The sequence below is a fragment of the Trichomycterus rosablanca genome, chromosome 9 (assembly GCF_030014385.1).
Source record: "Trichomycterus rosablanca isolate fTriRos1 chromosome 9, fTriRos1.hap1, whole genome shotgun sequence".
In the NCBI taxonomy this organism is placed as follows: domain Eukaryota; kingdom Metazoa; phylum Chordata; class Actinopteri; order Siluriformes; family Trichomycteridae; genus Trichomycterus; species Trichomycterus rosablanca.
Window position 1 is genome coordinate 24,303,569 of NC_085996.1, and position 13,435 is coordinate 24,317,003.

Consider the following 13,435-nt stretch of genomic DNA (forward strand, 5'->3'; position numbering starts at 1 on the left):
AAAAGCATTAATACATAGTATCATAGAATTAAGATATGAAAGTATATCAAACGAAATATACAGCAACATAGATGTGAACTATAAAGTATATGATGTAAGTGGCAGCACAGAATTAAAATAAAAGTATATGAATATAGAAATAAATAGCAGGAATTAAAATATAAAGGTATAGATAGATAGATAGATAGATAGATAGATAGATAGATAGATAGATAGATAGATAGATAGATAGATAGATAGATAGATAGATAGATAGATAGATAGATAGATAGATAGATAGATAGATAGATAGATATGAATATACAACAAATCTTTATAAAGTGCAATAGCAAAAAAAGTGACCTGTAGAGATTAAAAATTACTCATATCTATTTGTAGAGGTAGAAAAATAAGTGCACAGAAGGGCATGGTGTACAGTGTTTATCCTTGAAACTGTCCAAAAGTGTTACGAGTTCAACTAAACAAAACCCTTGGTACATGCACATTAAATTGTACAGTTGTTACTTTTAATAAGACCTGATTTTGAAAAGCCCTTTAAAGTGATTTTTGGAATGACCCTATAAATGTGGGCAGTCTCATGTTGAAGTGAAGTCCTTAAGGATGATAGCTCTGGAATAGGCTGCAGCATGAAACTATACAGTACAAACCATTAAAGGTTCAGCACTGTTTTAAGTTTTCTACTTCTGTGGCTCTCACTGTGGTTTGCAAAAAAAAAAATGTTCCCCTCAGTCAGTCCTCATTTAAAAATATTTTTTGTACTTTGATGATCTAAAACACATGAGTGTGACAAATATGCAAAAATAGAAGAAGGGACAAATACTTTTTCATGGCACTGTATATAAACCAGTGCACAGTGCACATGACACATGAAAGATACTCATGCCATATGACAAAAAAGTTTTATGATCAGATGAGCCCATAATTTTCTGAGCGCTTTGTTTGGCAAGAACCAAATACACAGTGCACAACCCTGCAGCACGTGTAAGTAATAGTGGTGGTAACATTCTGTTGTGGGGTGTTTCTCTTTAGTGGCAACTGGGCAATTGGTCAGGATTGAAAGGGAATGGATTTTGCCAAGCTTACCAAAATTCTTGAGGTGATAATGTATCCCTCTGCTATACAGCTAAAGGTTAATGTGCAGTTTACCTTCCAGCACAACAATGCCTGCTATACTGAGAGCAATTCATTGCCACTCACCATAAACTTTGAATGAAATTGAACAGTTCTGCAAGGATGATAGGGCAAATGGAGACATGACAGGACTATGAGAGAAGAGTGTTTTGGATCATTTAAACAACTATATAAGTTCAAACTGACACCCACACAGCAGCTAAATTTTGACTAGCCTTGATTAAAGGCTATTTCTTAAATTATCCTTTAATCTTGTTGTTAATTAATTCATAAACCTGTTAGATTTAGAGCTGCTACAGGCAACTAATCTTTGTTAACTCTGCCTATGACTATAATTAACTATCTTTTTGCTTATTGTTTTTTGAATTTTACAATTATCAAACACATTGCTAAGAAAACATAAAGCATAATTTTCTCGCCGCCTCTGCTAGCTCCTCCACACCATCTCAGACCCGAAGACCCCTTAACACCACACTTTCCCTGGTGCAAGCTACAGCAGCTTATGGCTTAAACGAAAGTACAAGTTTGGACACACAGGCTGTTAATTTGGGTTGTTATTGGTCCAGACTATGGCTTGAATATTGTTCAAAAGTTATTTTGTTTTTCATATCACATATTTAGAGGCAAAGTGACAAAGATTTAGCTTTCATAAGACAAGGATTTACAAATTGGGAAGCAGCATTAGACAATTATACAGAATTTATAAATGAAGCAGAAGGTATTTTAGAATCAACCCAGACAGAAAAACAGTGATACATTTACAGCATTAAGCAGCTGCTGTAAAACCATCAGTACAGTCTGTAAAGTCATTAGAGTAGGAGAGTGAAGGGTGTTAGAGAACAGCTGCAGATCAATAGCCCTTGGAACCATCCTATTATCAACATGAGCAATAGAGCAAAGTCGTGGTTGATATGCTGCCCCTACTTTAAGACAAAAATGACTTCTTCATATCATAAAACTGCAGCCAAGGCAGATAGATCTACACTGTAAGCTCCATTCCTTACAGTGTTTCAGAGATCTCTGCTATAAAACATGGCAAAAAGAATTAGTGGCCGTGTTCAGAGATTACTTGGAAGCTGCTCATGCAGTATTGTGAACCATTGATCTCAGCAGTGCAGCATTTCCTCTTCTCACAGCAAAGAATAGTTGCCTGCTTCTTATCTGGACAAAAATAGGATGATTTCAATCTGCTTCAGCACCACTTGAGGCTGTTAAGACTTGCATGTAAATCATCTAATAATTTATTTTATGACAGCACAGGAATGTATTTCTGTTCACCTGGCTGATCATTTATATTATGTAAATCATCGTCTTTGCCTCTGGGTAAAGGTACAAATCATGCTAACCTTGTGGTTTTCCACAGAAAACTCCCTCTTTTTTATTTCATGGATGGAAATGCAGTCCACTGACAGGTGACCCCTGCATTAAAAAGTAATGAAGATTCTCTCCTCACCCTCACCTGACACCCTTCCCCCTGCAAGACGAGCCGCTGGCGCCAGCCCAAGGATGAAAGTTACACTAATGAGTGAAATCGTTCAGTGTATGCTGACATTGATCAGAGAACACCACCCACCTGGTTCCAGGACTGCCACGAATGCACTGACCAGCTAATGTCTGGGCCCACTTAAATGACTAACCTTAGCACCATTTAACAAGGGCATTAAGCTTTTAAAAAAGCTTGAGTCTTGGGATATATTAATCTATATTATTACACCAGAAAATGTTATTGTACTGTACACCGGTGTGTGTATACAGTGGGGCCAAAAAGTATTTAGTCAGCCACTGATTGTGCAAGTTCTCCTACTTAGAAAGATGAGAGAGGTCTGTAATTTTCATCATAGGTACACTTCAACTATGAGAGACAAAATGAAAAAAAAAAATTCAGGAAATCACATTGTAGGATTTTTAAAGAATTTATTTGTAAATTATGGTGGAAAATAAGTATTTGGTCAATAACAAAAGTTCAACTCAATACTTTGTAACATAACCTTTGTTGGCAATGACAGAGGTCAAACGTTTCCTGTAAGTCTTCACCAGGTTTGCACACACTGTAGCTGGTATTTTGGCCCATTCCTCGCAGATCTCCTCTAGAGCAGTGATGTTTTGGGCCTGTCGCTGGGCAACACGGACTTTCAACTCCCTCCACAAATTTTCTATGAGGTCTGGAGACTCCAGGACCTTGAATGCTTTTTACGGAGCCACTCCTTCGTTGCCCGAGCGGTGTGTTTGGGATCATTGTCATGCTGGAAGACCCAGCCACATTCCATCTTCAATGCTCTCACTGATGGAAGGAGGTTTTGGCTTAACACGGATCAGTCGTCCTGTCCCCTTTGCAGAAAAACAGCCCCAAAGCATGATGTTTCCACCCCCATGCTTCATAGTAGGTATGGTGTTCTTGGGATGCAACTCAGCATTCTTCTTCCTCCAAACACGACGAGTTGAGTTTTTACCAAAAAGTTCCATTTTGGTTTCATCTGACCACATGATATTCTCCCAATCCTCTTCTGGATCATCCATATGCTCTCTGGCAAACTTCAGATGGGCCTGGACATGTACTGGCTTAAGCAGGGGGACACGCCTGGCACTGCAGGATTTGAGTCCCTCTCGGCATAGTGTGTTACTGATGGTAGCCTTTGTTACTTTGGTCCCAGCTCTCTGCAGGTCATTCATCAGGTCCCTCCGTGTAGTTCTGGGATTTTTGCTCACCGTTCTCATGATCATTTTGACCCCACGGGATGAGATCTTGCGTTGGGCCCCAGATCGAGGGAGATTATCAATGGTCTTGTATGTCTTCCATTTTCTTACAATTGCTCCCACTGTTGATTTATTCACACCAACCTGCTTGCCTATTGTAGATTCACTCTTCCCAGCCTGGTGCAGGTCTACAATTTTCTTCCTGGTGTCCTTCGACAGCTCTTTGGTCTTGGCCATGGTTGAGTTTGGAGTCTGACTGTTTGAGGCTGTGGACAGGTGTCTTTTATACAGATAACGAGGTCAAACAGGTGCCATTAATACAGGTAACGAGTGGAGGACAGAAGAGCTTCTTAAAGAAGTAGTTACAGGTCTGTGAGAGCCAGAAATCTTGCTTGTTTGTGGGTGACCAAATACTTATTTTCCACCATAATTTACAAATACATTCTTTAAAAATCCTACAATGTGATTTCCTGGAATTTTTTTTTCTCATTTTGTCTCTCATAGTTGAAGTGTAGAAGTAGGAGAACTTGCACAATCAGTGGCTGACTAAATACTTTTTGGCCCCACTGTATATGAAAATAAAGGCATTCTTCTTTACTGTATTTCTACTGCATTCCATTTCCAGTCTTCTTAAATGTCTTATCATGCATTGACTCTTTCATGTCTTTTTGTATAGAGTGGTACAGTATGGGTGCTGCACAGCACCAGGTTGCCCCTGGACGTTTAGCATGTTCTCTACATTAATGTGGGTTTGCTACAGTTACTTTAGGTTTTTCTTCTCTTATTATTTACACATTGTTTACATTCCTACTGGAAACCTCACCAGGATTAAAGAAACCAATTATAGCAATATAAAAATGTTTTATCAAGTGACCAGTCAGAATAACCTTGTACGTGTTCTGTGACCCTTCACTTTAAGGGGGCATGTTGGCCCAACCCATGCAAGCAAAATGCCTTTCCCAGGATAACAGTGTTATTTGACTCAAGCATCCTGGTCTGTACTGTTCTTTTGGTGTTCACCACAATGTAACCACTTGTCAAAAAATATGGCAAGGGAGGACTGATCATATCTGGTCCCACTTTATACTTGTACTTGTGGTGTTTATACATCTCTTATAAAGTCAGGCTAAGGTTAAAGTTAACTACTCTTTTTTCGCGTTTTTATACATACCATGGAGGTGAGATGTTAGTTTGATCATGCTGTACAGTGTGCATGTTCTCCCTCCGGGAGCTCCGCTTTCCTCCCACAGTCCAAAGACATGCAAGTGAGGTAAATTGGAGATACAAAATTGTCAATGACTGTGTTCGACTTACTTGATGAAAATAACTGATGAATCTTGTGTAACGAGTAACCATTTCTGTCATGAATGTATCCAAAGTGTGTAAAACATGACATTAAAACCCTAATAAATAAATTCCTTTATCACATTGCACCTGTCTGTATTAACTGTCCACAGCATTTACCAAGCATTCAGACCTGTGCCATTTTCTGGATGCATGCCACAACCAGGGCCAATTGTTTTTGCACCACAGAACACACACTAGATATTTTACCCCTGCTATCTTAAAAACCAAAGTCAACTGGACCTGATTGAAATGTTATTGCATACCACAAGCACGTTAGGCTGTTCATTTTAATTGCATTATGCAGTACATCTGTCTGGACGCATCTACACACTCTCTATCCCATTTTGTCTTCTTTGCTGACCCACACCTCCATTATCTCTCAATTACCCCCCACCCCTATCCCATTGTCTGGCTTTCCCATCTTGCAGCAGTAGTGACAATGAAATGACCGCTCGCACAGTCCGGCTGATGACAGACAGGCACACGTGCTGCAGAATGAAATTACACAGACGAGTCGAGCGGCGCAGATAAGCCGTGCACTAAATAATAAAGCCGCTCGGCTCATCGTGCCCGGTTGGGTTCCTGCTCCTATTCAGAGTGATTCTTTTTTAAGAAACCAGGCCAAGAGAGATTCTTGAAACTTGACTCTGTCTTCTTAGCGATCATGTTCCACGTGGACTTAAGTGTGAACTTGAGAAAGCGTGTTGTTGTTCCCATCTCAAGTGGGAATTAGTGGTGTGTGTTTTAGTGACTCATTTCAATGGGCTCAGTTCACCAATAATGATCGGTTCTTCAAGCCAAAAATAGCAATATTGTGCTCTATTATTTCCAGATCATATGATCTTCGACATATGATCTCAGGGGTGTTTCTATACTACTTGTTGTACTGGGACACACACAGAATTAAGATGGGGCACAGCTGTACCTATCTGCTTGCCAATCAGTCTTAGGGGCTGTGCATCAGGTAAAAAGCCTGTTAAACACGAAATAGATTAAGTAAATTAGCACTAAAGTGGCTGTTACTCTTCCCTGGATGAGAAATGAAGAATTATTTAACACTAAAGGAATTTGTTACTGTGCTGATTCTTATATAAAAACAGAAACATTTAAATCTATTAGGTTTTGCACCAATATTTACCAAAACTGCATTCACATTTTCCTGACATACACATAGAACACTTGAAGATGTAAAAAGAAACTGTGTAATTAGCTACCTTATTCAGTTCTGGGCACATGCCCCAGTAAATTGGGTCTAATGAAGCCCCTGGTGTATCTGTTAGGAAGAACTATAACAGACCAAATAAAATACACCCATTACCATGATTTAAGGTTTGATCCATTGATTTATGTTTATATGTATTTGGATTTGGTGATTAGGGAGGCAATTCAAGCACTGAATCTTATGTAATGTTCTTGGAACCAGTTTGAGATTACTTGTACTTTGACACATGAGCCACTGTGGCCTTAGCTGTTGGGTCGAACTTGAAACTGGTTTTGGCAATGTTGGGCCAACCAGTTGTCAGACATCCCCTTTCGCACAGTCAGTTACTTAAACACAAGTAGATCCATTGGGTGAGAGAAAACCGAAGTGGCTAGAGAAAATCTAGGCAGACATTTGGAGAACCTTCCAAACTCCTCACAGACAGTGACTAGAGGTGAGGTTTAAAACCAGGTACGACCCTGGTGATGTACTAACCTCCATGCTGCATAGTCTTTTGTATCAGTCGATAGATAAAAATATATTTAACTCGAATGTAGCTAATCGTTATATGTTTTTATTTTAAGTCTAGAGATCTATTTGGCTTTGCACGAGTCGGTTGCAACGTACAATTTAAGGAGCCGAGACAAAGAGCCGACTCGTTCGTAAACGATACAGAACTAGAGGGAGCGAGTGCTTTGCCGTTGTTTTGACCGACTCAGTGTCCGCTGTGTCCATGACAGATGGCAGGTTATATATTTACTTATGACAGGCTTGCGATAAAAACAAAGAATTGACACTGAACGTGCATGTTTATTCTTTTTCCTTGTCTTTATTCTTTATGGCATGCGCGCACACACACGCACGCAAACACAGTTGCGCACGCAGAATATGGCTGTTTAAACTGTCTTGTGGCGGTCTTTGGGTGCTTTAAGGACTTTGGAGATCTCAGATCTGAGACGAAAGGACACCAGGCTTCAGCGAGAAAGGGGGAACCAGACCTGACAACGTAGAGATGACAGGTGATGCGTGAATGGGATTTAAACAAAGCCGAATTGTACCCAGTAATTTGGGATTATACGTGGCATTTAAATATCACTAAACTAGAGTGTGTTGCAGACCCGCTGGTGTAGTCAATGCTGCTCCTGTCTGTTTGTGGGACTCTTAAAGTGACCTCCAGCTTGCGAAGAAACTCGAGTGCCTTGGCGAGCTTCGATCTGGCAGTTCCGCGGGCGGCGCGGGCTCCATGAGGCGGTCAGAGCTACCATGCGTGTTTTGGCTGAGGCCAGCGCTCAGTGTCTGCGGCTCGCCTTCGTGCTGATGGTGGCGGCGGGCGCAGCGCCCTCTCCAGCTCTGAGCGCGGGCTGTCCGGAGCGCTGCGTGTGCGACGAGCAGCTGGTGGTACAGTGTGCCGGTCAGCACCTGACCACCTTCCCTTCTGACCTGCCGCTCGCAACGCGCCAGCTCATCCTGAGCAACAACCGCATCGGCGAGCTGCCACCGCTGCAGCTCAACTACCTGTCCGACCTGGTGTACCTAGACTGCAGCAACAACTCACTGACCGAAATCTCCGAGTCTACGTTCGGCAACCTGCGCAAGCTCGCCTACCTGGACCTATCGTTCAACGCGCTGGCGCACATCGAAGACCGCACGTTCGGTGCGCTCGCCAGTCTCGTCATGCTGCGGCTCACCGACAATCCAAATCTGTCCGACATCCATCCCGATGCTTTCGCCGAGAATGAAGCGCTGCAGGTGCTGGATGTAAGCCGCAACAACCTGACGGTGCTAAACGTGAGCACGTTGGTCGCCCTGCCCGCTCTGCGCGCTCTCGGGCTCAGCGGAAACCCGTGGCGGTGTGACTGTGACACCGAAGACCTGTGTCTGTGGGTGCACATCGAGGGCTTCAAGTTTCAAGGTAAGCGATACTTCTTCCGTTCATTGCAGCAGACCATATTGAATATTGGACATTATTTTACCCAGTACACATTTATTACTGTTCAGCTGGTTCAGCGCCACACGGGAAAAACACCAAACTGGGCACAAGACAGACAGACGCCCTGGGAACTCCGGACAGGGCGTCAGGACATCACAGGCTATCACACACTCACTGACTCTCTCAGACCTAGGGACAATTTAAAACAACCGATACAACTTCTGCATGTTTTTGGCAGGTGATATGAATCTGAATACAGTAAAAAAAAAAAAAAAGTCCAGGTCCCAGGTCCTAAAAGCCCATGTTGCTCTCCAGTACCAACACACCTACTCCACCAGCTGCACATCCAAGCTGCCTGCAGTCCACATCACTAACATTAAAAGGTCCATGACCACTTGTGACGCCCACACAATTACCATGCAAATTTACAGTAACATAAAGGAAGCCAGTAGTTTATTAGATACTTATTTTATTAACACAGCTTATTATTTTATAAGTAACTCCATATGCTATATCTTATCTTATTGTTTATAACAGTGGTGAAACTGTTAGAGAGGGTGCCACATAGCAGCATGAGTCCTGGGAGCCTTTGGTTGATCCTTGTCTCCAGTTCTAAGTGTCTAAGTGTGAGACTGAGTTTTACATTAGTCTGTATTACTTTCCTCCAGGGGCTCTGCTTCACCTGAAAACCTCCAGGATGTGGACTAACTGCTCCAAATTGGCCCTGTATAAATGCATGATTAAATGTGTGAGTGCCTTGTGATGGATTGGAACCCTGTCCAACATTCGGTCAACCAGCTTCTATAATAAGCTTTATTTAACTGTATTTTTTTTAGCAGGGATACAACATCAATGTGGTTTTGTATTGATTTCTAAACACAGACATTACACATTATAGTAGACTAAATGAGCAGAGGTAAGAAGCAACAACTGAGCCCATTACCAGAGAATAATTTACAAAGAATAATTTGCAGGTCCAAAATTAAGCAGCAATAAAAACAAACATTCCTTTAGCTTATTAAATCTTTTGATAATCTATTGACAATAGAGCTAAAATAAAGGAGCCGAGACAAAGAGCGACGCGTTCGTAAACAATACAGAACTAGAGGGAGCGAGTTCTTTGCCGTTTTGACCGACTCACTGTTCGCTGTGTCCACAAGATACTTATTTTATTAACACAGCTTATTATTTTTAAAATGAATTTTATAAGAAACTCCATATGACATATCTTATCTTATTATTTATAACAGTGGTGCAACTGTTAGAGAGGGTGCCACATAGCAGCATGAGTCTTGAGAGCCTTCGGTTGATCCTTGTCTCCAGTTCTAAAATTCTGTGAGACTTAGTTTTACTTGCTGCTTCACATCACCTGAAAACCTCCAGGTTGTGTACTAACTGCTCTAAATTGCCCCTGGGTGTAAGTGTTTGAGTAAATGTTTGAATGCGTGATTAAATATGTGAGTGCCTTGTGATGGACTGGAACCCTATCCAACATTCAGTCAATAAGCTTTCATAATAAGCTTTATTTAACTGTATTTTTAGCAGGAATACAACACCAATGTGGTTTTGTATTGATTTCTGAACACAGAAATGATGCATTATAGTAGAATAAATAAGCACTGAGCTCATTACCAGCTGGAAACTAAATCAGACTGAAATAGACTAAAATGGACAACTAAAGAGAAAAAAGTAAGCAAAGGAAACGAAACAGCTGAAGGGTACACAGTTTACAAAGAGTAATTTGCCGGGTCAAAATTAGGCAGTAATAATAAAAAAAAACCATCCCTTTAGCTAATTAAATATGGTGATAATCTATTAATAATAAAGCTGCAGAAAAAACAGTATACAGTATAAAGTAATAATACATACATATAAATAGTCATGCCTTTTAATATAAGAACGTCAGGAAATAGACCATTACAATGCTGTTACGGTACTCTACCATGATGTATTTTCATACCCTTTTAAATATTTCTATCATTAAAAATCAGAAAAATTGCTAGCAAAACTTTAAAAAAGGATTATAATTTTTTGTTAAGTAATGAGTAGTGACTGGCTTTTAAATAGTGTGGGGGAGTTTTGAGCTTTTTTAAAATTAAGGTATTATCTGACTAACAATGTAAAGTTTTAAATAGTTTCTCGCATAAGCAATGTTTACTTCACCTCATAGTACAAAGAATTCATACTAAATATGCTTTACCAAGTTTACATCTGAATGATCATGTTATGTGTTGTTCCAATAGTGCTGACCATTTCCAACATTTTTATAACACTAAATTAGTTGTAATAGCACTACATACCTGTATTGTAATTTAGTTGTCATATTTAATGCAATTTCCTTTTTCAGTTTACAGAAATGTTGATACAATTTTAGCTACAGTGATAACTGACATAATAATATATCCACATACTTTTTATTCAACCATCTAAATACAAACTCTGTAACTTTATACTTATTGGTGTAAATTCAGCACTTTGAATTTTGTTGTGTGCATATCAACCCAGAGTTCAGAAGCACCCATTTTCTTTTAGTTTTATGTCTCTGTGTGTGGGTGTGTGTAAGGGACTGCGGAAAGAGCGATCAGCATAATAAACTCATTAAGACTGAGAGGTGCTGGCTCTTTATCAGAATTATCACACCCAGATCACTTTATCACTTTATTTAGGTCGCTAATTTGATCTTAAGTGGCTCTTACTAAAGCTGAGGTTGGGGATAAGGATAGTATGTCTTCATCTTGGATAATGTGTTACAGTAACATTATACTCACAATAAAATGTTACCTATCAAAAGAAACTTTAAACTGGGGCATGTCTAAAAGTTTACACACATTTGTAGGGAGCATGACCTGTATGTTAAAGTAATTTTATTAATTCATAGAACATATTTTTTCCTGTGACTAAATAATTGGTATTTTGACTGCACCTATTAATTTATCATCAGTCTACATGGAACAGTGGTCTCTTTGGCAAGAGTAACTCATCCAGATTAATAGATTTAATTCTAGAACCACAAAAACTGGTCTGTCATGAATTAAAAGCTGTTCTTACATAGGTTCCACTGCCCACGGTCAAGTAAGGTTTACTTTGCCATGGGACGAGAGACTGCTGAGCAAAAAAGAATCACCTGCTGTCAAAAGAAACACCAGTTTTTATGTTGTCAGAAACAGACTTTAGTTTATCTTTAAGGTGCTGAAACAGGGAACAAGATTTTTTTTCTTGCAGACAGCTTCTAAACTAGATTCTAAATCCATTAGATGCCCTCTAATGGATAGTATGGATATGTCAGTAAATATTTCTGGGTAGGCCCTGGACTCACAGTGACCCTAACTAGAAGGAAGCAGTTACTATATGCTATTATATTACTATATACTATATTCAACCCCTCTCAAAAATCTGTTATGGTAATGTGTATATAAATTAATACATATAGCAAGATATCTCAGTAAACAGAGAATAAGATAAATTGACAATTCATTAAATTGACATTATTTATTTATTTATTAGGATTTTAACGTCATGTTTTAAACACTTTAGCTACATTAATGACAGAACAGGTAATTACTGCTTACACAAGATTGATCAGTTCAAGTTTTAAATGTCAAACACAGTCATAGACAATTTTGTATCTCCATTTCACCTCACTTGCATGTCTTTGGACTGTGGGAGGAAACTGGAGCTCCCTGAGGAAACCCACACAGACATGGGAAGAATATACAAACATCACACAGAAAGGACCTGGACTGTTCCACCTGGGAATCGAACCCAGGACCTTCTTGCTGTGAGGCGACAGTGCCCACCAAGTCACCATGCCGCACGAATTGACAACTAAATGATAACATTCTGCTCTCTTGACAAATGTCCATGTGCATTATTATTCAAACCCCAGCCTCAGTACTTGGTAGAACATACTTTCGCCTTGATAACCTCTAATAAACAATTTTAGTTAATGCTGAAAAGCTTCTGACACCTCTCTTTACCCATTCTTCTTGTGCAAAAGCTTCCAGCTCATTGAGGTTTGATGGCTTTTGTGTTACAACTGCTTTCTCTAAATCCCACCAACGATTTTCTATGGGATTTAAATCTGGATACTGAGAAGCCACTCCAGATTATTCAAGGATGGTTCTTTAACCAAGCTTTGATTGACCTGGAAGTGTGGTTAAGATCACTGTCTACCTAGAAAGTCCAGTTATCACCAAGGTTCAATTTTACTACGCAATGCATAACGTTTCTCCTCAAAATGGCTTGTTATTACTGTAAATTCATGATGCCAGTCACACGGTCAAAATATCTCCTTTCTCAGCTCCTTTCTTAGTTTTCAATGTGGTTGTAATATTTCAATGGTGTTTATATAACACACCATAGCTGAAGCAAATTAATGGTGGTTATTGAGTCTCAATGGTTTAATCTGGTTGTAACACAACTTTAGGTCATGCAGACTAGCAGGTTTTAAGATCAGTTTATTTAGGGGTTGAGTAATTGTGACATTACAATATTAACAAAATATTAACAAATTCAACTTTTAAAGACTTCATTTAAAGCAAAATTAAAGCTTAGAAGAAAAGTTTAGAGTTATTTCTATATACACCGATCAACCATAACATTAAAACCACCTCCTTGTCTCTACACTCACTGTCCATTTTATCAGCTCCACTTGCCATATAAAAGCACTTTGTAGTTCTACAATTACTGACTGTAGTCCATCTGTTTCTCTGCATGCTTTGTTAGCCCCCTTTCATGCTGTTCTTCAATGGTCAGGACTCTCCCAGGACCACTACAGAGCAGGTATTATTTGGGTGATGGATCATTCTCAGCGCTGCAGTGACACTGACATGGCGGTGGTGTGTTAGTGTGTGTTGTGCTGGTATGAGTGGATCAGACACAGCAGCGCTGCTGGAGGTTTTAAACACCTCACTGTCACTGCTGGACTGAGAATAGTCCACCAACCAAAAAAATATCCAGCCAACAGCGCCCCGTGGGCAGCGTCCTGTGACCACTGATGAAGGTCTAGAAGATGACCAACTCAAACAGCAGCAATAGATGAGCGATCATCTCTGACTTTATATCTACAAGGTGGACCAACTAGGTAGGAGTGTCTAATAGAGTGGACAGTGAGTGGACACGATATTTAAAAA

At 39.9% G+C, this 13,435-nt stretch overlaps 1 protein-coding gene across 1 annotated transcript in view; it reads left to right on the top strand.

Annotated features, from left to right (window-relative positions):
• Positions 1 to 7,594: 7,594 nt before the first annotated feature.
• The window catches only part of LOC134320631 (leucine-rich repeat-containing protein 52), a 44,179-nt gene continuing 38,338 nt past the window's right edge, over positions 7,595 to 13,435 (top strand). The window contains exon 1 of the mRNA XM_063002127.1: positions 7,595 to 8,285. Within this exon, the coding sequence (XP_062858197.1) occupies positions 7,637 to 8,285 (649 nt within the window). The 5' untranslated portion in view covers positions 7,595 to 7,636. The remainder of the gene's footprint in view (positions 8,286 to 13,435) is intronic.